This window comes from Natator depressus, chromosome 7 (assembly GCF_965152275.1).
Source record: "Natator depressus isolate rNatDep1 chromosome 7, rNatDep2.hap1, whole genome shotgun sequence".
Classification (NCBI taxonomy): Eukaryota; Metazoa; Chordata; order Testudines; family Cheloniidae; genus Natator; species Natator depressus.
In genome coordinates this window covers 37,525,458-37,550,332 of record NC_134240.1, presented here as the reverse complement: position 1 = coordinate 37,550,332, position 24,875 = coordinate 37,525,458, and the positions used below count along the sequence as shown (strand labels likewise).

At 42.3% G+C, this 24,875-nt stretch overlaps 2 protein-coding genes across 2 annotated transcripts in view; one reads left to right on the top strand and one right to left on the bottom strand.

Moving 5' to 3' along the window:
* SYN2 (synapsin II) overlaps nt 1-24,875 on the top strand; it is a 400,357-nt gene that overhangs the window by 265,223 nt on the left and 110,259 nt on the right. The gene's annotated exons all lie outside the window — the stretch shown is intronic.
* Nucleotides 1-24,875, bottom strand: part of TIMP4 (TIMP metallopeptidase inhibitor 4) — a 51,105-nt gene that overhangs the window by 6,126 nt on the left and 20,104 nt on the right. The window contains exon 2 of the mRNA XM_074959825.1: nt 15,575-15,672. Within this exon, the coding sequence (XP_074815926.1) occupies nt 15,575-15,672 (98 nt within the window). The remainder of the gene's footprint in view (nt 1-15,574; nt 15,673-24,875) is intronic.

The window sequence follows — 24,875 nt, the reverse complement described above, 5'->3', positions numbered from 1 at the left end:
TGTAAATGGTGGGGGGTCCCGGGAGGGAGCAGTCGGGACAAGGAGTGGGGGGGTTGGATGGGTCGGGGGTTCTGAGGGGGGCAGTCAGGGGGAAGTGGCAGATAGTGGGCAGGGGCCAGGCTGTTTGTGGAGGCACAGTCTTCCCTACTCGGCCCTCCACACCATTTCGTAACCCCGATGTAGCCCTCGGGCCAAAAAGTTTGTCCACCCCTGGCCTACAGCCTGAGTTAGCTCAACTCATCAGATACTAACATAATCAAACTATGCTGCTAATCCAATAATTTTTGCAACTCCAGTGTTATTTCATCGTGTGGCAGCTTTCATTTGAGTTAAGCTAACTCAAACACAGATAATTCAGCTTAACTCGGCAGTGAAGACATTGCCACAGGGACTTATCTGGAGGTCTAGCCAATGATTTTTTTCAAAATGATTTGGATTATGTTAAAGAAGTGGTTCAGATCTATCCCAGTAAATAACTTCCACTATAAGTGGTGCACTGGGGATTTTTAAAACATAAGAAAATGTGCCATGCCACACTGTGCTGTGGACCAGTTAGATCTCTGGTTTCAGTTGGATCACTTCTAGATAGGAGACATCCAAGGAAGTCCTAAGGACTACAGACAGTGGTACTGGTGATTCAACAGGTGGAACTCTTCTCTCTGTAGGCATGGACCAGCCTGATATTAGAGAACACTGTCTTCAGGCAGATGTTGTCTCACTGAGATATATAACTGAGGCCATGGCCACTTGTAGTCATTTAACGATCTCGTGGTACTTTTCTTAAGAGTATGAGTGCTAACCTCCATGTCCTGATTACATTCTGTTGCTGTAATTACATTCTGTCGCCTATATTCTCCAGGCATTTTCAGTTGTATGAGGCTTTGTTCTTCCTTTCCTGAACTGTTGTGCAGGGTTGCTGTTCTTTGTTTAAACATTTACTGTATTTTTCACTAAATGTGGCTGTATTTCTCTACCAGTATATCTACCAGTTTTTCACTTGTGCCCTAAATTCAGCCCTGGAATAAAACTGCATTCATGTGCACTAAAAATTAATTTTCTCTGTATATCAGTTTAGGTTTGTAAAGTGTTGTGGTTTCTTGTGGGATGGTATTGTTTATATGGGCCTCATTCTACCACTCTTATACTTATCAGTGTCCAGATACACAAGCAGGCCCGTTAAAGGTAGTAGAACTACTTACATTATGTACCTTGCTATGCAAGAGTGGGTGGCAAAGTCAAGACTTCTTATTATTTATATTATAAAAGCAAATATTATCTACTAATACATCACTTTCTATCCTTTAGTGTTAGTGCAATGCTCTAAATATTTTTCCAGTTCAAGAAAAGAATAGCCACTGGAAAAATTACTATCTTACCTAAATTTAAACACCTACCAGTAAATATAAAATAAGAGTACAAAGCATCAGTACTTCTTTGTACTGTGTAATGTAAACTGCTTGTGAGACTAGTAGTAAAACTGTGTTGCTGCTAGTTACAAAACATTTTTAATTGTGCTAATAGTTAATGCCCTAAATTGTGAACATTTTGACACTATTTCTTTAAATCTTCTAGACTTAGTCTTCTCTGCAATGGGAGGGAGCAATGCTTTTAACATAAAAATTAACACAACTAAAAACGGTTACTAACCTTCTCGTAACTGTTGTTTTTTGAGATGTGTTGCTCATATTCATTCCAATTAAGTGTGTGAGCACCGCATGCACAGTTGTCAGAAAGTTTTCCCTTAGCAGCTCCTGTCGGGTCAGCTGTGGAGCCCCCTGGAGTGGCGCCTTAATGGCGCTCAATATATGCCCCTGCCAACCCAGCCCCTTCTCAGTTCCTTCTTGCCAGCTACTCTGACAGAGGGGTAGGAGGATGGGTATTGGAATGGATAGGAGCAACACATCTCGAAGAACAAGTTACGAGTCGGTGAGTAACTATTTCTTCTTCGAGTGCTTGCTCATATCGATTCCAATTAGGTGACTCCCAAGCCTTACCTAGGCGATGGGGTCAGAGTTATGGAATCACCGCTCTGCCAAAAGCTGCATCATCTCTGGCGTGCTGGATGATGGCATAATGAGAGGTGAAGGTATGTACCAAGGATCAAGTTGCTGCCCTGCAGACTTCTTGGATCAGGATCTGGGCCAGGAATGCCGCTGATGAGGCCTGTGCCCTTGTGGAGTGTGCCATAAGTGCTGGGGCTGATATCTTGGCCAGCTTGTAGCACGTATGGATGCAGGATGTGATCCAGGAAGAAATTCTTTGAGATGAGACCAAGAGTTCTTTCATCTGGTCTCCTACTGCTACAAACAACTGGTTTGACTTCCTGAACGGCTTAGTGTGCTCTGTGTGGAAGGCCAGTGCCTGCCTAACATCCAGAGAGTGCATCCTCTGCTCGCAGCTACTGGCATGAGGCTTAGGATAAAAAACAGAAGGAATATGTCTTGGCTGGTATGGAAAGATGACACCACCTTCAGAAGAAATGCTGGGTGAGGCCTAAATTGCACCTTATCCTTTTGGAAAACAGTATAAGGTGAGTCAGAGGTGAGGACCTTTAAATCAGAAACCCTCCTTGCTGATGTAATGGCGACCAGGAAGGCTACCTTTCACGACAGGTAGAGGAGGGAGAAGTTGCCAGCCATTCAAATGGGGGCCCCATTAGCCTGGAGAGGACCAGGTTAAGGTTCCACGCAGGAACAGGCTGTCTAATCTTGGGGTGTAGCCATTCCAGCCCCTTGAGGAAACGTCTTACCATGGGGTTGGCGAATATGGAGCGTCCGGATACTCCCGGGTGGAAGGCTGAGATAGCAGCGAGGTGTACCTTGATGGATGACGCTGCCACGCCTTGTTGTTTCAGGTGCAGAAGGTACTCTAGAATGAGTGGTATAGGCGCCTGGAGTGGAGGTGTATGTCACTGGGCACACCAGCAAGTGAACCTTTTCCACTTTGCTAGATAAGTGGCCTTGGTGGATGGTTTCCTGCTGCCAAGTAGGACCTCTGTTACCAGTTCTGAGCACAGAAGTTCCATGGGGTTTATCCATGAAGCTTCCAGGTTGTGAGGTGGAGGGACTTGAGGTCCGGGTGATGAAGGCGACCGTGATCCTGAGTGATCAGGTCGGGGTGGAGTGGTACCGCAATCGGGGCATGCACTCCAGGAGTGTGGTGTACCAGTGTTGCTGGGGCCACCAGAATTACCTCTGCTCTGTCCCTGAAGATCTTGAGAAGTACCTTGTGCACGAGAGGGATCAGGGTAAAGGCATACAGCAGTCGGCCTCCCCAGGGTAGCAGAAGCGCGTCCATAGTCGAGCCAGGGCTGTGATTCTGGAAGGAGCAGAACACTGGGCACTTTCTGTTGCTCCGGGTGACAAACAGATCGACCTGGGGAAACCCCCACCTTTGGAAGATGGAGTGTATGACATCCCGATGGATGGACCACTCGTGGTTGTGGAACGAGCTGCTGAGGCGGCCTGCTAGTTCGTTCTGAACTCCTGGGAGTTAGAATGTCTCCAGGTGAATGGAGTGGGCTATGCAGAACACCCATAGCCACAGGGCTTCTCAACATAGGGGGGAGGAATGGGCTTCCACCCTGCTTGTTGATGTAAAACATGGCAGTGATGTTGTCCGTCATCACTGCCATGCACAGTCCTTGCACCAGGGCCTGAAAAGCCTGGCATTCTAGATGCACCGCTCTCAGCTCCTTGATATTGATATGAAGGGGGAGCTCGTCCTGTGACTATAGGCCCTGTGTTTGGAGATCTCCCAAATGCGCACCCCAACCCAGAGCTGACGCATCCGTTACTAGGGACAAGGAGGGCTGGGGGCTGTTGAAGGTGATTCCTTCGCACACTGTCTGAGGATCAAGCCACCATTGGAGGGACTCAAGAATGTGTTCTGGGACCTTCACCACTGAGTTCAGGCTGTTGGACCCCGGGCAGTAGGCAGATGCAAGCCACACTTGCAGGGGTCTGAGTCTCAGTCTGGCATGCCAGACCACATAAGTGCAGGCTGCCATCTGGCCAAGGAGACTCAGCCATCCCCTTGCAGTAGTGGTCAGGTACCTCCTGAGACCTTGAATAATATTTGACATGACCTGGAAATGGGTTTCCGGTAAAAACTCCCTTGCCTATACCAAGTCCAGCACCACTCCGATGAACTCTATTCTTTGGGTCAGTGATAAGATTGACTTGTTCATGTTGAGGAGGAAGCCCAATCTTTCGAAAGTGGACCTGAGATTCCACCTGCTCCCTGGTGCGCCCCCTGAGCAGCCAGTCGTCTAGGTATGGGTATACCTGCACCTGTCTCCTTCAGAGGAAGGCTGCTACAACCGACATGCATTTCGTGAACACATGGGGAGCTGTCGATAGACCGAATGGGAGGACCGTGGATAATGTTTGTGGTCGACCACAACCCGTAAGAATTGTCTGTGAGCTGGCTGAATGGCTATGTGAAAGTACGCGCCTTTCATGTCGAGGAGGGTGTACCAGTCTCCTGGATCCAGGGAAGGGATAATTGTGCTCAGAGAGACCATGCGGACCTTTAACTTCACCATGAATTTGTTGAGTCCTCGCAGGTCTAAAATAGGTCTGAGACCCTCCCTTTGCCTTGGGGATTAGGAAATAATGGGTGTAGAAACCCTTGCCCCTTAGTTCCTGAGGAACCTTCTCCACTGCTCCTATGGCGAGGAGTGCCCGCACCTCCTGGATAAGGAGTTGCTCGTGAGAAGGGTCCCTGAAGGGGGACGGGGAAGGGGAGTGGGAGGGAAGGGAGGAGCTGAACTGGGGAGAATATCCCACTTCTACCATGCGAAGAACCCAGCGGTCCGATGTTATCAGGGACCAAGCGCGGCAGAAGTGGGATAGATGATTCATAAAAAGAAGGGTAAGGATCCGGTGTCGTGGTGGGTGTGCCGCCCTCAGGTGTCCCTTCAAAAGGCCTGCTTAGAGCCCAACGAAGGCAAGCGATCACAGTTCCAATGACCATCACTGGCAGTAAGAAGGAACTGAGGAGGGGCTGGGTCGTCAGGGTCAGATATTCAGCGCCATGAAGGTGCCACTCCAGGGGGCTCCACAGCTGACCCAATGGGAGCTTCTAAGGGAAAACTTTCCGACGACTGTGCACGCAGTGCGCAAACACCTAATTGGAATCGATATGAGCAATCACTCGAAGAAGGAATAATATTTTTGAGAGGAATAGCTTAAAGAAGTCTCTCCTATATGAAAAGTACTAAATAGGCCCCCTGGGTAACATAAAAGTAGGCGGAAGACGAGGAGGAGCATTTTGCTTAGTTTGTACAGTTGCAGTCATATGTAAAATTTAATCACTAATGGGATCTATGAGAGTGATAAGTCTTGCATCCCATGGCTAAATTAAAGGGCTTGAATGGACTTCAGTGAAACTGATGCTATAAGTTCAGCTTTACTACCTTTCCCATAATAGACTGTGTGACTTCATAGCTTGTTAAAGCAACTGAGGAACGATTAAAAGAATGGAATAAGTTTAGCTTGATAGCACTCTAATAATAGCTGTATAGATAGTGCTTTGAAATTGTGGCTCAGACTGGAGTTTGGGCTCTGAAGTTCACCCCCACCTCTTTAGGTTTCAGAACCCCAGCCTTAGCTTCGACTTCAAAGAGCTGTCTTTACAGCTATTTTTAGAGAGCTTGCATCTGCACTCTCCAAAATGCAGTGTAGGTATACCCCGAAGGTGGGAGAGATTGTTTGGGAATGTCCAAAGGGATGTATCCTGGCCTAAATGCACAAAAATGTTCAGCAGAAAATTTAAAGGTTGTGGTTGAGGAGTATTTCATAGATTTATAGGTTTTAAGGCAAGAAAGGGACCATTAAATCATCTAGTCTGACCTCCTGTGTAACGTAGGTTTGGTATTGTAAAATGAAGTCTGGTCTATTAGGCCTTGATCCTTCAAACACTTACGCACGTGTTGAACTTTAAGTAAGTGAGATGTTCTAACAACTATGGAAAACTCTGTCCAAAATAGTCACGAGATCCTTAATTACCTGAGTGGCCAAGATCTTAAAATATGGCACTTCCTACAGCATAGTGTCTTCTAATGATGTGCTGTGGCATCAATACACTACAAAAGTGGTGGAAAGAGTGCCACATACTGAATCAATAACCCTCCTTCCTCTGTAGTATCTTCCATCCAAATAGTAACCGGTTCTGAGTTTACAAAGATGGTGAAAACTGATGAGATCATAGTGCAAGGCAGTGTAGCTGCCAGTCATCAAATGTATAGGAGATCCCAGAGAGATACATTGTCAGTGTGGAAGAAGAAGGCGAAATTTAGGAAAAATTTGAATATTTTCATTTTCTGACGTAACTTGTTTGAACACTTTAAACATGCCATATGTTGGGAAAAGACAGGAAGTGAGGTCATCGAAAACTACTGCTTTGACAACCAAGTTCTTCTAATTAGGTCTCAGTTACTCAAGGGACTGAGATTTACAACCAAGGCCACTGTTCCACATGAATTACAGTTTAAATAGATCTGACTGACTAATTACGGTTCAGTTAAATAGTGCTTATTGATGTAGCCAGTACCGGACCTGAGTCTTACCTTTACTAGACCTTTACACAAATGAAGTACTACATTAATCCACAACTAGTCCTGTTGATTTTCTCGTGAGTAAAGGTGGCAGAATCTGCCCCTCTGCATTGTAATGACTTATAACAACAATCTATAACCCAGAATTCCCTGCACCCCCAGCTGCCCTTTCCCCCCTCCCCCCCCTTTTTTTTTCTTTCCACCCTATGACTGGAGTGGCGTTAATGGGCCACTTCACCTTGAATGGTCCCTTGAAATATCTGTTAACTATTTATGTTAAACAATCTATTCCATCTTGTATTTAGCTGTGACACTGGGTACATTTCCCAGACCTGAAGAACAGCTCTGTGTAAACTCAAAAGCTTGTTTCTCTCACCATCAGAAGCTGTTCCAATAAAAGATACTACCTCACCCACCTTGTCACTCTAATACTTTGAACACAATAAATTAGGTAACTTCTTATGAGACAAGTGCAAAGATGGTTTTATAACTATTTGTTAAAAAATAGCACATTGAATTTAATAGCTGTTCCATAAAACGTGCAGTTCTGCTAAATCTCATGTTGGCTATTACACTTGGGAGTATAGGACTACGTCACTTCAAACAAAAACTCTACTCACCCTTGCTTATAAATATTGTAATAAACGGCTTGGCTCTAACCCAGCTGAACAACAGATGTTCCAGGGTGGAGGCCTGAGATTCAGATCTTAGTTCAAGTCTAGCCAGAAGGTAGAAATTGTGAACTCTTTCCCTGCTGCATCAGCTTGTAGCACCATTAAAACATTTTATTAAAAAATAAACAGCAGTAGTGTGTTTATTCCTAACTGACTGTTTCCCCACTCAGGGCCTAGTTCAGAATCCACTGAAGTTAAATGAAAAACTTTTTTTGACTTCAGTGCTTTTGATTGAGTCCTCTAATTATTAAAAATTTTTGGGAAATTAGAAAAGGCCCCAACAGTTCAAGATTTCAGAAATTTCAGAGTGCCACCAAAGAAGAACTGGATTGTAGATTGAGAAATAATGACAAAAGGTATAAAATAGAATTGGGCCCAAGCCAAAGAGGTTACTTGTGTGTGTATGACTGTCAATTGCTTAAGTGTTTGCAGGGGAATGTGCTTTGTAAAATCAAAGTCCTTCTAGATGTAATAGGAATCTCTTACGTACGTATGTGAATAAAGAAATATTTAAAAATCAGCTAATATCCTTTTGAGAAGATGGCAAGCATGGTGGTGATGGTGGTTGTTTTAAAGAGAGAATTTGACCTTAAAAATCAATACACAAGCTACTATATAAAGTCTTAACAAGAAGATTTCTTAAGTAGCCACAGTTTGTTTCTTCTCTGAGGATTTTGAGATACACTTGTCTACCATAGATGCTTGTACTCAAAACCTGGAACTTCTTAAATGAACCCAGAAATATAGAGAAAAACATATTTTGACTGTGTCATAAATTACATCACTTTGGCACTTCAGTCATAAATTCTAAAATAATTAAGAACTTTTTTCAAAAATACATGTCACTCTTTATTCATAATGACTAGAGCTGGATGAACCATAGGTAGTGAGCAATTAATTTATCTTATCTAGCCCTTTCTGCTAGTGAATAATTTGATTGACCTCAAATTATTTAAAAGATATTTCTTGCAAACATATGTCAGTTCACAAACAGTCCACTAAGGGTATTTCATATTAATAATTTGAAATTGGAGCTATGTTTATTAAACACATACTGTAGATCACGTTTCTATTTTCTTAATGGAGGTGAGTAATTTAGAATCAAGTTTCTGCTGCAAATACTTGTAAACATGAATACATAATTTGCATTCAGTTTTGAACAGTTCTGCTAGCAAATTTGTTTGTAAGCACAGTGGTTTGCAGTTGTGGTCAATAGAGCAGTTACTAGTGGGACACAGAGAACTGGGTGGTTCCATTGTTTTAGCTTCTCCTCCTTGTTTACAGCTAATGCTGAGCAGAGGTTAGAATTTCCATTGCACAGGAAATTCTGACATTTCAACATTTGTTTTTATCCTGAAAAGGGACAAAAAGTTGAAACTTCAAAATTTTTCACAGAATGGAAATTCCAAAAAAAAAAATCAGTTCATAGATGTGAAACATTTTGTTTTAACATTTTTATAAAAATAAAGCATTTCAGCATTCCTGATATTGAAATATTTCTTTTCAGTTTGTTGAAATGCTTCATTCTGAATCATTTCAGTGTAAAACTGAATGTCCCTATGGTGCATTGCCTTATGGGAGCTGTAGTTCCAGCCCCTATATTCTCCTGTGTGCCAGTCTATATCTCCCATAATGCATGCAGAGTCTGCACCATCCAGCTCAATCAGAAGAAATCACAATATTGCCTTAGGGGAGATGATGTTCTCCAGGGGAACCTGATCCCTAGGAAAGAATGGGGGTTGGAACTACAAGTCCTATAAGCAGGGCTGGCTCTAGGTTTTTTGCCACCCCAAGCTCTGAGAGCCGGAATGCCACCAGAGGGGGAAAAAAGGAAAAAAAAAAAAAAAGGATGACCAGAATGCCGCCCCTGGACATGTGCCGCCCCAAGCATGTGCTTGGTTTGCTAGTGCCTAGAGCCGGTCCTGCCTATAAGGCAATGTGCCATAGGAAAATGTGTGCAGTATTGTTGTAGCTGTGTTGGTCCCAGGATATTAGAGACAGGGTGGGTAAGGTAATATCTTTTATAGGACCAACTTCTGCTGGCTAAGATGAGCCTGGAAGCTTAAATTCAAAATTTTGCTAGACACTAAAAATCATAGACTGAACAGACACGCTGGATTTATGGTTTATTACAACAATCTATAACCCATTAACAATCCCCCCTTTTTTCTTTTTTCCCCTCCATCCCTTCCTTTCCCGCCTGTGACTGGAGGGTTGTTGCCAGGCTACTTCACCTTGAACTGGGCCTTGAAATATGTTTACTACTTATGCTAAACAATCTGTTCCACCTTGTATTTAGCTGTGACACTGTGAATACAGCTACACAAGACAAAAACCCTGAGGCATGGCTACAGCTGGCTCGGGTTAGCTAACTCGGTCTTGTTGGGCTCGGGCTCCGGGGCTAAAAATTGCTGTGTACACTTTCAGGCTGGGTCTGAAGCCTGAGAAACAGGACCTTCCTCCCCTTGCAGGGTCCCAGAACATCTGCACAGCAATTTTTCAGCCCCAGAGCCCAAGTCCTGTGAGCTTGAATCAATTGACCTGGGCCAGCCGTGAGTTTTTCATTCCTGTCTAGACATACTCTCTGAATATGTTTCCCAGATTTGAAGAAGAGCTCTATGTAAGCTCAAAAGCTTGTGTCTCTCACCAACAGAAGTTGATGCAATAAAAGATATTACCTCATACACCTTGAATCCCTCATAGGAAAATGCAGTTTAACGTTTTGTTGAACTGATTCAAAGCAATATATGTTAGGTCAGTTCAAAAAACAAAATATTCCGATTCAGGTCAAAAAGATCCAAATTGCAATATTTCATTTTGATTTTAAATCAATACTTTTTTAAATTAAAATTTTCCTATGGAAAATTTAAGTTTTCTGGAAACTATCAGAAACTATCAGAATCATTCCAGTGGAATATTTCCAACCAGATTTATTTCCAGCTGTAAATTGAATTAAAAAAAGCTTAAAACACTTTCATAGTGCTGCTTTTCCTTGAGGCAGTTGCCACTGGGATGTCATTTGATCACCAATTAAGTGTCCATGAGACAGTCTTTGTGTTAGGATGTATACAAAAGTTTGAGACCCTTACACTAGAAAATTCATAGGTGTGAATAAAAAAGTGCAAATGCAGTAGACACAAATTTGTTCATAAAGCTAGATGAATGTTCATTAATAATTTTTTGCAGTATTCATGCAGCAATGATGATAATACTTCTAATCTTTTACTGTAGATTGTGAAGTAAGCACAAATAGTACAAAGTTTTCCTTTAAAGGCAAAATGTTATGGAACAGATCCATTTCACTTTCAACATAAAAATCAGTTCTACAAGGCAAATTCATGGAAAGGTTTTAATCAGTCTTAGTATTGAGAGACGTATGGTACAATATATGGGGGCAGAAATGTTTTAACGCTCCATTCTGTAACTTGAACACAATGCCAAATAAATGTGACAATACATAAGACTATATGAAAGAGAAATACATCCATTAAATCTCATTTTCAAGTAGCACTTATCCGCTGTAGTGTCTTTAAAGCTGAAAAATGGGAATTTAAAAATAAATGGTACTGTAGGACTATTATGTGATGATCAATAAGGTGGCCTTCTCTACGTCCAACCCCTCCACCATGTACTGGGACTGTGGAAACAGGATAAATAGGGGATTGCCTTACAGGGCGATTTATGTTAGTCAGCTCTGCTCTCCAGGCCACTACAGTAGACATGAAGGCCTAAAGGATTTAGTCTGAAATGCCCTGGCTAACGGGATTCTGGCTAGGTGGACCAGGATCACTAGCCTGTGCAACTGGTCTAAGAGAAGGACATTCCAAAAATAAACTTGCAGCCAGTAAGTCTTTCAGTTGTCTCAGTTTACCTTGTGTCACTGGACACCTCTGCTGCTACCCAGTGTACTTCACTGCCTGGCCAGTTTGGATGGTCTTACGGTCACAAACACACACCAGATTATCTTTCACCAAGGTGTGTATTTATTCTTTACTTACATAATAACAGTGTACTGCAGGCTTACAGCAAAGGGATGCCCCTCCTAGCCTTCACTGCTCAGCCCAGGCTCATCCTCTGAGCTTTCCTTCTGAGGCCCCCTGAGTTCCCCCTTGCTTCCTGTTCCTTCCGTTCCTATTCTCCCAATTACATCATTAACCCAGTGATTAGCACCCAGGTGCTCATAATCCCCCAACCGAACATGTATAATTGGCTTCAATTAGGCCTGCCCTCTTCCCAGTGCTGCCGCAAACTCAGTGACCAGAGTGCTACTAATAGTACCCTGTCACACCTTGCCACTGGAAAGAGTCTTGTTGGCTGAGAGTGTGCGCGAGTTGGGGTGCAACTGCTTGTTCACTTTAAACAAATTCTCGCACAGCCTTCAACAATCCAACAAATCCTGCAGCGATGGGGAATGGCAAAATTGACAGTCAATGAACGTTGCTGGGAGTCATAGTCTTGAAATCTGCATGTGGGCTGGTCAAGAATTTGGTCACTCTGCATTGACCTGGGTGACACCATAGTGTGGCAGCATCTTGATCGACATGACTGCTCTATTCAGGGACAGCACAGCTGACCTCAATCTGAGGAAGGGGCTAGAAAAGATTCCCCCAAAATTGCTCATCCCGAACAGCCCTCACCAGCTTACCCTGGCTGGAGGGTGTCCCATCATGCAGTCAAAATTCAAACAAACCTTGAAAAGTTTCATTTTGTGTTACTGGTTGCAATATGGAACGATCATACATTATTGATCATTCAAACCAAACTGATTCTCCTGCCAGGTGAGCTGCTCTGGTTGTTTGAGAGCTTGAAAGATACTGTATCAACATTGAGGCATTGAACAAGATTCAACTTGCTGAAGAGAGACAACTGATTGAGCAGAGTGCTGAGTACAGTTTCTTCTGGAAGGGACACCCACAAAACAAGCCACACAAGGCAGGAATCATCTTTGCAATCAGAAAGAATATTGTCTCTTGTTTGGAGAGCCTACCCATTGGTATAAATGACAGACTGATGATGCCCCAACTGCCCTTGAAAGGTGGATGTTGCGCTTCATTGATCTGTGCTTACTCACTGATGATGACTAACTCTCATGAGGATAAAGAGCAATTTTACTCTGAACTAAAAGACCTGATTCTATTGACTCCCTGTAGAGACTAGTTGATTATTTCAGGTGACTTGAGCACTTGTGTTGGTTGTGATGATTTCTACGTGGCATGGCATATTTGGTAAACATGGGGGTGGCAAGATGAATAGCACTGGCCTACTTCTGCTGAAGATAGGGGTTGAGTATCATCTAGTTGTTAAAACATTGTCTTCCAACGTCCCAACAAATAAAAATGACCTGGATGCACATTTGCTCATGTCATTGGCATTTGATCGACAATGTGTTGGCGTGACATCATGATCTAGGACGACGTGCATAATTCTGGTATTATGTGGAGCTGATTGTTGGACTGACCACCCTCTTGTTTAGCCAAAGTGCTCTATTTATCCAAAACACCAATCAGTTAAGTGTGTAACGTTTTCCCAATGAAAGATCTGTCAATTGCCGAACAATTTTCAACACAGCTAACTACTGTTTTAGAAACTTTTCCAATGACCAGTTATGACACATTTGCCGTGTGGGTATCCTTGCGTGACACAATCTGTAACACGATTGTGGATTGTGTATAAAACACTGTCATGCAGACTGGTTTGACAATAGTGATTCTGAAATATCAAATCTCCTTGATGTCAAGCAATAAGGGCATGCTGCGCTCTTAGCTGACCCGCTCTCTGAAACAAAAAAGGCCAGATGTAGGGCAGCCTGCGGTATACACCAATGCAAACTCTGCCAAATGCAAAGTATGTGGTTTGACTGTAAAGTAGATAAACTACAGGAGGTCACTGATAATCATGACTCCAAAGGTTTCTATGGGGCGATTAAAGCTTATTATAGATTATAGCCCTGCTCTGTCTTCCTTGACACCGCTAACAACTGCTAATGATGAATATCTCATCACAGATCACAGTGCCATCTACCAACAATGGCGTGAACAAAACATTTCAGTGAACTACTTAATCATTTATCTACTGTTTCTGATGAGTCACTGGATAATGTCCACAAATTGCCCACATCTAATGCACTTGTCAATTCACCCACTTGAGCTGAGGTGTTGAAGGCTGTTCAAGCAATGAAAAATAACAAATCTCCTGGTCCTGATGCCATTCCAGCTGAAGTTTTAAAACATGGAGGAAATCTCATTGACAGGCTTTTTGAAGTTCTCTTACATATCTGACTTCAAGAAACCATATTACAACAACTGAAAGATGCCAATTCATCATTATCCATAAGCATAAAGGTTCAAAAAGCAACTCTGGTAACTACCACAGTATCTCTTTGCTCTCTGTGGCCAGAAAGATTCTTGCATGGATCTTCCTAATCCAATCCCTGACCGAAATCATTAACACAGAATCTGTCTATAGACAGAAATCAAAGTCTGTAATGCTCACATAATTGCAGTACAGGTGTGAATCATGGACCTGTTATCAACAGCACATTAAAAAGTTTGACAGTTTGAATTTGTGACACCTATGACAATTGCTGGGCATCAAATGGCAGGACTGGGTTTCCAACAGAAGTACTGGTGAAAGCTGGTTTGTTCAGCATCAAGGCTCATTTGATCTGTGCCCTGTTGAGATGGACTGGACATGTAATTCGTACGCCTGACACTCATTTATCAAAACAGGTCTTATATTTCTAATTAAGTTCCAGCAATTGTAAGTGTGGGGAGGGCAGATGAAACACTTCAAAGACACGCTGAAACAAAATTTGCACAAAAAGAACATTTCTGACCCAACCTTTGAGCAACTGGCAATTGATCATACTGCATGAGGCCACGCCATAAGGGCAGGTGTCCACAACTTCGAGAAGAATTGCATTGAGCAGGTGGAAGCACATTGCCAGGCAGCTCAATCAGTGCAGCTAGGTAAATGGCTCTGTGACCAGTGCGGTAAACATTGTTCTTCCTGAATTGGTCTATGGAGTCGTGCACAGACCCATTAGTACAAACTGTGATTGTCAATGTTGTCCTGGAAATCAAAGTGATTAGCATCATCATTAAGGTTGTTGCCTGCTGGTATCTGTACCTCCACCGCCAGTTTGAGTGGGTCAGTTCCTGTGCTCCCTCTATGGCCTGGTCTACACTGGGGGTGGGGATCGATCTAAGATACGCAACTTCAGCTACGAGAATAGCATAGCTGAAGTCGACATATCTTAGATCGACTTAGAATCACTTACTTCACGTCCTCGCGGCGCGGGATCGACGGCCACTGCTCCCCCGTCGACTCCGTTTCCGCCTCTTGCAGTGGTGGAGTTCCAGAGTCGACGGCAGAGTGATCGGGGATCGATTTATCGCGTCTACACTAGACGCGATAAATCGATCCCCAATAGATCGATCACTACCCACCGATCCGGCAGGTAGTGTAGACGTGGCCTTGTATTTGTCATGTTTGCTCTTCCAAAAATAGATTCCGGAAAAGACTAACAGTAACCAATTTTAAAAAGTGTGGTCACCCATCTTTCTACTTCCACTCACCAAAAAGAAAAACAGTGTATTTTTCTTTAAAATGAAGGATTCAGCGTACAATTTTTTTGTTCAGGGTATAGCCAAATCATAGTCTTATTGACATCAGTGAGTTTGTCAATGACTCCATTTGGACCAAGATTTGTCCATGTAAGAGTGCATTAATGAATGTATCCTGTGAGTAGAGCTGGACAAATAGTAGGAAAAACTTTTTTGTGAACATTTTTCCCAGGTTTGAATCACTTTTGGATTTTGTGCACTCCCACTTTTTGTTTGCTTTCCTTAGAACATTCATACAGGTGGGATTTTGTAGAAATATCCGGGGGGGCAGGGAGGGGGTGGCTGATTTTTCTGCAAATACCACTGTTCACAAGTGATCAAGGGTTTTTGCTATTCCTGCTGTAAGTTCCTGCCTGTTTGTAAGTTTTGTGTCTTCCAATCAGAAAGTAGAAATAATGCCCTGACACTTAGGTGACTAAACATACACCTCAGGCAGAAAATAATCAAAGATGCATAATGAATAGTTTTCAAATAATCCATAGGTTAAAATATGTTTACATACAGTATTCATCAAACAATTATGAATAACAAATACATTTATCAAAATCAGCCTGTTGGTAAATAATTCATGAATAGAAAAAAAAGAGCTGCGGGCCAACCAGATCCTACTCCCAATTCAAGGGAAATTTGTCACTGAAATCAGCATGAGCTGGTCCATGCCCTGGTACATTAGTCAGCAGTACTGAATGTCAAAATAACCAAGTGATTCCATGTACCTTTATTTGTTTGATTTCATACCGGATCATTTTGTGAGTGTCAAGCGGGTCATCACTGGCAGGAACCACCTTTTCACTGGATATTTTTGCACGAATCACTGCAAGGGGGGAAAAAGATTTTATTTGCAAAGAAGCATATGCCTGACTTTTCCATCAGTACTATATGTTACATTTTTCCATTTATTAAAATAATTGTAACAGATTGCTATGTTTTTCTATTAGACATTAGAAAATGTTCAGTAGCATTTAAAGCTTGTTAGTACAAGATTGTTCAAGACTGAGTTAACACCTGAAAAAATAAAAACGATACAGGGCATAACCTGCCATGTAAATACTACATCATTTTCAACGAACCAAAATATATCACATGGTTCTGAAATTTTCTGGTGTAGATTTCAGACCCGATTTTCAAAAGGATTCAGTACCCAGCAGCTCCCAATGAGCCACTTCATTTTGGTGCCTAAGTAGGAATTGGTAGCTGCTCAGCTCTTTTGAAAATCTCTGTTGAGACAAACATTAGCTTAAATGAGAATTGGTTCTCTAAATCCACTAGTGAGCTTTGATTAATCTGCAGGCCTGATTCAACTCCCATTGACTTCAAAGTGTTTTGCATTGGGCCCCTGAAATACAGAGTAGCAATGAAATGGACTAGAGTCAGCATTCAGTAAGACCATGGCAGGCAAGATAGAAATATGAATATCGTGTAGAAAATTAGAAAGAGACGGAGATGAGGTCAGGCATCAAAGTTACATCTCTTGTGATGTCAAGTAGCTGCACCTCAATAGCTATTTCTCAGATTCCATGTGTAACTTTTGTTAAACAGTGTAAATGAGTTACTTCTAGTATTGCCTTTAGTGATGTCTTCTCTGTTTTTAGCTGCTTTGTGCAGAGGGGAAATTATTTATTTCAATCTTTATAATCAAGAAAGAAACATTTAGCTAATGTGTACTATAAATAATCAGTCAGTATGTGAATGAGCCTAATGAGGAGAGAACTTCTCAAAGTGTGGTGTCTGGCTCCACAGGAGTGTTCATGCTGTACTCTCCTCTGTGTTGGTACAGCAGGTACAATCCTCCTTTCGAGCTTGCAGCAGGGGCATTTTGCCTACAGTTTTTATCATGTTCCAGTCTTGCTCATTTGTCTTTTCCTCGCAGAATGTTTCATTTTCCTACTTGTTATCGGGAACAGTGTAGTCTCATGCAGAAAACTCCTATGTTATCTCAAACCTCTTAAAACGCTCCAGGCAGGCTTTGGAATGCCATTCTAATCAACCAGACATATTACACAGAAACTGAAATATCTTTGATTGTTGGTTAAAAGTGTGTCTTTTTTCCCTATCTAACCAGATTTTTTAAAAATATTAGGTAAAAGAGTGGAATATTAGGCACAGAGTATTAGGATATGTCTCCACTACAGCAGCACAGCTGTGTCGCTGTGGCTACACCACTGTAGTGTAGACACTTGCTACAGCACTGGAAGGTTGTTTCCGTCACTGTAGTAAATCCACCCCCTCAAGAGGTGGTAGTTAGGGTGACAGAATTCTACATCCCAGGTCGGCTTAACTATGCCTCTCGCCCCTGAGTGATGTAGGCAGGTTGACCTAAATTTTAGGTGTAGACCAGGCCTAATACTGTGTTAAGAATAATACATTGGGGCCAAAATCTTACACTTTGTGCTTTTGCCCCCAAAATAAGTATTTAGGGTATTAATTTGTCCCCAGTTCTGTCTGGCCACAGTCCCACATGCCCTTTGCAGGTTATTCCTGTGAAGAGGAAGAGTAATTAGTGTGGAGAGGTAGTGCATGGATCATAGCAGTCAGGAGATATGGGCATTCCAAAGCACAGATCACAGCCACAGCTCTAACCCCATCTATATGACCTCTTCCATAGGTGGAGTAGTCAGTGATGGATCTGTAGAGTGGTGTCTCTGCATGTGTAGTGGGGAACCAGAGTCATGGAGGAGCTGTTCTGCTACACACTTCCTGTCCTGGTTGTGCCATTTTGGGTATTCATGTTCGATGCCAGAATTTGTCCTTCAGTACTTACTAACTGTGGAAACAGCTTTCAGACACCTTTCATGGTTCTGTTTGTTCATTTGTTTTATTTTTAGCATTGAAAGAGGAAAAATAATCCCAAGTATATATACAAAATAATGGGATCTAACTTAGCTGTTACTATTTAAGAAAGAGATCTTGGAGTCATTGTGGATAGTTCTCTGAAAATATCTGTTCAATGTGCAGTGGCAGTCTAAAAAGCTAGCAATTTTAGGAACCATTAGAAAAGGTATAGATAAAACAGAAAATACCATGTCACTATAGAAATCCATAGAATGCCCACACCTTAAATAATGCATGCAGTTCTGGTCACCCATCTCAAAAAAGATATATTAGCGTTGCAGAAGGTGCAGAGAAGGGCAATAAGAATGGTTAGGGTTATGGAACAGTGTCCATATGAGAGATTAAATAGATTGGGACTGTTCATCTTAGAAAAGAGACAACTGGGGGCGGGGGTGGGGGGGATATGACAGAGGGCTGTCAAATCAGGAATAGTATGGAGAATGTGAATAAGGAAGTGTTATTTACTCCTTCACATAACACAGGAACTAGGGGTCACCCAATGATATTAATAAGTAGCAAGTTTAAAACAAACAAAAGGAAGCACTTCTTCACACAACCCACCGTCAACCTGTGAAACTCACTGCAAGGGGATGTTGTGAAGGCCAAAAGTATAATTGAGTTAAAAAAAAGAATTAGATAAATTCATGGAGAACAGGTCCATAAATGGCTATAAGCCAGTATGGTCAGCGACACAACGCCATGCTCCAGGTATCCCTAAATCTGCAGCTGCCAGAAGCTGAGACTGTATGACAGGGGATGGATCACTTGAAATTGCTCTGTTTTCTTCATTCCCTCTAAAGCATCTGGCACTGGCCATTGTCAGAGACAGGATACAGGCTAGCTGGACTGTTAGTCTGACCCAGTATGGCTATTCTTATGTCTTTTTTTTTTTAATAAGCTAGCAGCATTGACATGACACTTAAATATTTTCAATGCACTCAGAAAAATCATAGTCAACAAGATAGAGTAGGGAAAGGTCTCTCAGAAATTAGATCTGAGAAAAATGAAATTAGTTTGTGTAACACTTTTAAAGTAGAAATGCTTTTAATCATAACTAGTTAAACAAGAATCATGCCTTCCTCTAGAAAGTAAAGGGTGAAAACATACTCTATATATGGTGGCTTAAACCCATTTCTAAAGGAAAAAAAGACCTGAAAGCCTATAATAAAAACCAGGTTGTTTTCTTTAGACCAATATAGAGGTCAGCCTCAGCTAATGATAGGCAATTTTCATTTCCTGCTTATTTGCAGAGAAAAATGGATGCATTAATCAACACAATACAGATGGCTGCAGCTTCTGAGCATGAATCCTTGCATGGAATGGTACAGTGCTCCTAGATCCTAGAAGGGAGCATAGTAGGCTTAGAAAATGAGCTGGATAGAAAGGAATGGGTTCTTCACATGTGAGTAGCAAATTCCATGGTTCAGCTTCTTCTAAACTGTAGACCAGAAATCATCTACAAATGAGTTATACACCCACTTATTAATGCAGATTTTAAGTGCTTTAATATACTTCCACATAAAAAGTTCAACAATTTCCATCCCACCATCAACCTCAGCCTAGACCAATCCACACAAGCCGTCCATTTCCTGGACACTACTGTGCTAATAAGCGATGGTCACATAAACACGACCCTATTCCGGAAACCTAGTAACCGCTGTACTTACCTACATGCCTCCAGCTTCCATCCAGGACACACCACACAATCCATTGTCTACAGCCAAGCTCTAAGATACAACCGCATTTGCTCCAGTCCCTCAGACAGAGACAAACACCTACCAGATCTCTATCAAGCATTCTTAAAACTACAATACCCACCTGCTGAAGTGAAAAAACAGACTGACAGAGCCAGAAGAGTACCCAGAAGTCACCTACTACAGGACAGGCCCAACAAAGAAAATAGCAGAACGCCACAAATTGTCACCTTCAGCCCCCAACTAAAACCTCTCCAGCGCATCATCAAAGATTTACAACCTGTCCTGAAAAATGATCCCTCACTCTCACAGATCTTGGGAGACAGACCAGTCCTCGCTTATAGACAGCCCCCCAACCTGAAGCAAATACTCTCCAGCAACCACACAACAAAAACACTAACCCAGGAACCTATCCTTGCAACAAAGCCTGATGCCAACTCTGTCCACATATTTATTTAAGTGACACCATCATAGGACCTAATCACATTAGCCACGCCATCAGGGGCTCGTTCACCTGCACATCTACCAATGTATATGCCATCATGTGCCAGCAATGCCCCTCTGCCATGTATATTTGCCAAACCGGACAGTCTCTATGCAAAAGAATAAATGGACACAAATCTGACATCAGGAATCATAACATTCAAAAACTGGTAGGAGAACACTTCAACCTCTCTGGCCACTCAGTAAAAGATTTAAGGGTGGCAATTTTGCAACAGAAAAGCTTCAAAAACAGGCTCCAACGAAAAACGGCTGAGCTTGAATTAATATGCAAACGAGATACCATTAACTTGGGTTTGAATAGAGACTGGGAGTGGCTGGGTCATTACACATATTGAATCTATTTCCCTAAGTTAAGAATCCTCACACCTTCTTGTCAACTGTCTAAATGGGCCATCTTGATTATCACTACAAAAGTTTTTTTCTCCTGCTGATAATATTTCATCTTAACTAATTAGCCTCTCTGTTTGTATGGCAACTTCCAACTTATCTGTATGTATATATAGAGATCTTCTTACTATATGTTCCATTCTATGCATCCAATGAAGTGAGCTGTAGCTCATGAAAGCTTATGCTCTAATAAATTTGTTAGTCTCTAAGGTGCCACAAGTACTCCTGTTCTTTTTGCAGATACAGACTAACACGGCAGCTACTCTGAAACCTGTCATAAAAAGTACTTGTAGATGGTGTGCATTAATTCTTACTGTATTGTGGAAAAGGTCTAAATCAGAATCAGGTTTAGGCGTCCTCACTAACACTGCTTATTAAAAGAAAAGATATCACAAAAAAGAGCTCACTGGATATAGAGGAGGACACTAGGGGTCTGCAATTGAGGATAGCTCCATAATTCTGAAATAACACACAGTATTTGTATGTAATAAAACTTTTGCTAAAGATACATTCTCCTTTGTTCTCCTGTGGAAATAGAAGCTTTTTAAATTATTTATTAAGCTATACTTGTTACTCTGTGTGAGGAACACACACATACACAAAATCTATAATTGTCTCAAAAGGGGTCCCTGGATTTATATGTGGCAGGAAGTGCAACTTTTTTCTATCATTTACCCATTACTCTGGGTGTTAAAGTTAAGGGAAAAACAGTCCATGTTTAGTGGACTTAAGTTTTTAAAGAAAGAATCTTGCCTTTTAACTTATGACGCTGAAGGGAGTCTAACTTGAGGTTTTAAGGGAAATAAATGATGCATGTTAAAGAAAGTCTGGAACTGGAGTAGTTTTTCTTTACTTTTCTGTACTACTGCTCTCTTCGAGTCTGATTCAAACACACACAAAAATTTGTCTGGCCCTTCCAGCTCTTCCTGTTTTTCTTTTTTTCTTTCCTTTAAATTAATTTTTTCAATGAGTGTCGTCTAGTTGTCTGGGAAAACCTCTTATTCATGCAGTTACTTCTGTTTTTAACCACAGGCACTTCCTGGTTTAGCATTCTTTGGCTTACGCAATTCTACTTCTCCACTCATGGTGCAGAAGAAGTTTATAACATGTGATTCCCCCATGTCTGTAGTTCTTTTTAAAAAGTGGTTTCAACTGTAGCGCTACTGACTTGGCTTCTCCTCTCCTCCATATACCTTGAAACAGTCACTATTTGCAGTTGCTACTGTGTTGTTTTATCATAGTAGTGCCACTTTCCCTGCCATATCGTGATTGGTTCCTTATGAAGAATCTAGGTATGTGAATGTGTTTGAAGTTAATACACAAGGGCTATACACAATCTACCTAAAGTTCCTTCTGCCTTTTGCATTGAATATGTTGTTTGATTTATAAATTCTTTCCTACCTTGCCACTGTAGAAATAGTACTTAGCACTTTTCATGGTAAGTGCTATACAAACAGCAGGCTTCATAACAGCCCTATAAAATAAATTATTCTTACCCACCCTTTATAGATGGGGAAACTGAGATGAAAAGTGGCTAAAATGCTCCAGCCCCATACATGGAGTCAGCTGAGGCGTCCAAATTGGAACTCAGACGTTCCTGGGTCCCAGACTTGTGCTTGGTTCACTAGGATCTTACTGTGAGGTAGTGTTGATGTGTGATGTTAAATAGCACCACATTCCAACTTGGAGAAGAATGAATTTCACTTGTGGGTGAAAGGTTTTCCATATGGCTTTTTAGGATGAATGTTGCTATGTACATTTATTTGTATTTTTAGGTAAATGTTAAGAATATTTGTATTCCTTCTTTCCCAAATATTAATGAAAATCTCTTACCATGCTGCTTCTGCTCCATGCTTCCCTTATTGCCTCACAAGATAAAAAAAACATACTTCTATAAAAGTCTGAGTTCTAATTTGCTATTTATAATATACTAAATATCTTTTTACTAACTTTAATTAAATAGTTAACTTTTGACTCTCTCATGGATGTTCTGTGAAGACTGACATCTGGCAACGCTAGTTTAGGTAATATTTCTCTTCAATGTAAACCTCTGAATCACTGTATTATACTCCACAAAACTATCTTACCTTGTGAACTGGGGTGTCGGTTGCAATTGCACCTGAGTCCACTCAGTTTGGCAAGGCTGTTAGTCAATTCCTGGTGCCCAGGGGGTCTGAAAACCCCCTCTGTTCTTAAGTGCCTCAGGGAGCTAGTACGGGAGCCCAGGCCCACCCGCTCCATTGCGTTCCAGCTCAGGGCTCTTAAGCTAGACAAGCTGAATCAGGGTTTGACGACTCCAGCCATGTCCTGAGCTGCTTCCTACCTCCCCCTGGTTTCTGTAGGCTCTTCAGCCCACTGGTCCAGTCATCATCTTCTAGGATGCTGTCTCTGAGTGGCTTTTCAGCAGCTTGCAGGCAGGAGTTCCCTTCTCCAGCATGCTCGCTCCACCCTGCCCCTCTGTCTCCCAGTCCTTTTTTTCTCTGAGCTGCTGTCAGGTTGCCAATCAGCATTACATAAGAATGGCTATAGTGCAGGGGTGGGCAAACTACGGCCCGGGGGCCACATCTGGCCCTTCAGACATTTTAATCCGGCCCTTGAGCTCTAGCCGGGGAGCGGGGTCAGGGACTTGCCCCACTCCTCGCGTGCCATGGCTCTGTGTGGCTCCGGGAAGGAGCGGCATGTTCCCCCTCCGGCTCCTACGCGTAGGGGCAGCCAAGGGGCTCCACATGCTGCACCAACCCCAAGCGCTGCCCCTGTAGCTCCCATTGGCTGGGAACCACAGCCAATGGGAGCTGCAGGGGCGGTGCCTGCGGGCAGGGCAGCGTGCAGAGCTGCCTGGATGCACCTCCACATAGGAGCTGGAGGGGGGACATGCTGCTGCTTCTGCCAGCTGCTTGAGGTAAGCGCCACCCTAAGACTGCACCCCTGACTCCCTCCCATGCCTCAACCCCATGCCCTAGGCGTGATCCCCCTCCTGCCCTCCGAACCCGTTGGTCCCAGCCCAGAGCACCCTCCTGCACCCCAAACCCTCATCCCCAGCCCTACCTCAGAGCCCGCACACCCAGCCGGAGCCCTCATCCCCTCCTGCACCCCAATTTCATGAGTATTCATGGCCCGCCATACAATTTTCATACCCAGATGTGGCCCTCGAGCCAAAAAGTTTGCCCACCCCTGCTATAGTGGGTCAGACCAATGATCCATCTAGCCCAGTATCCTGCCGTCTCACAGTGGCCAATGCTACGTGCTTTCCCCCCTTAGTCAACTCTTTTCAAAGCTGAAAAGTCCCACTCTTTTTAATCTCTCCTTACATGGAAGCTGTTCCATACCCTTAATCATTTTTGTTGCCCTTCTCTGTACTTTTTCCTATTCTAATGTATCTTGTTTGAGATAAGGTGATAAGAACTGCCCACAGTATTCCAGGTGTGGGTGTACTCTGGATTTATATAGTGGTGGATTAATATAGTGGCATTATATTTTCTGTCGTCTTATGTATCCATTTCCTAATATTCTGTTAGCTTTTTTAACTGCCGCTGCACATTGAGTGGATGTTTTCAGAGAACTATCCATAATGACTCAAAGCTCTTCCTTGAGTGGTAGGATCTACATTAGCTGTTATCATTTTTTATGTATAGTTAGGATTATGTTTTTCAGTGTGCATTACTTTGCATTTATCAACATTGAATTTCATCTGCTATTTTGTTGCCCAGTCATCCATTGGCATTGGCTGACAGTGCCTGAATTAACCCCTTGATTGCTGGGCCAACATGTGGTACATACATGACAAAACTATATTAGTCCTTCAAAAGAGGAAACTGAGTTGGACTTTGTGCAGATTAACTTGGTTATTGCTGAAAAATTGCAGGAAGAAGGAAATGGCCCTCTGTTGTTCATCCTAGTTAATTGGTAATTTCAGTAAGTGACATGTGTTTGAACGTAGTGGAGTTTATTTTCCAAAACTGGCTCATTTACAGTGACAGTGTAATCAAGAACACATACATCCAGACTGGTCTGAATAAATATATAGTAAGTAAAGTACTTTCCCCATATATGAGAGAAAGTACATTTCAAAGCTATGTTATTTTCAGTACACGATAGTAAAATGTTCTAGAGCTTCTGACACAATTTTACTCAACACCATTACAATGGGTTTTGTATATGGACATACTGTCTTTTCTTTAGCTTTCAGCAAAAATTGTAAATGGATAGAAGATAAAGCTGTTGTGATCTGTATGTCTATATATTTCCAGTTGGTGTTGCTTTTAGATGTTGATCCTCCCTAATACATCTTGCAGTGACAACAGTTTCTAATTAATATTCTGTGGCTGTCACACTTACTTCCATTTAAACCTCTTCCTATTCTCTAAAAGAAAAGGAGTACTTGTGGCACCTTAGAGACTAACCAATTTATTTGAGCATAAGCTTTCGTGAGCTACAGCTCACTTCATCGGATGCATACTGTGGAAAGTATAGAAGATCTTTTTATACACACAAAGCATGAAAAAATGGGTGTTTACCACTACAAAAGGTTTTCTCTCCCCCCACCCCACTCTCCTGCTGGTAATAGCTTATCTAAAGTGATCACTCTCCTTACAATGTGTAT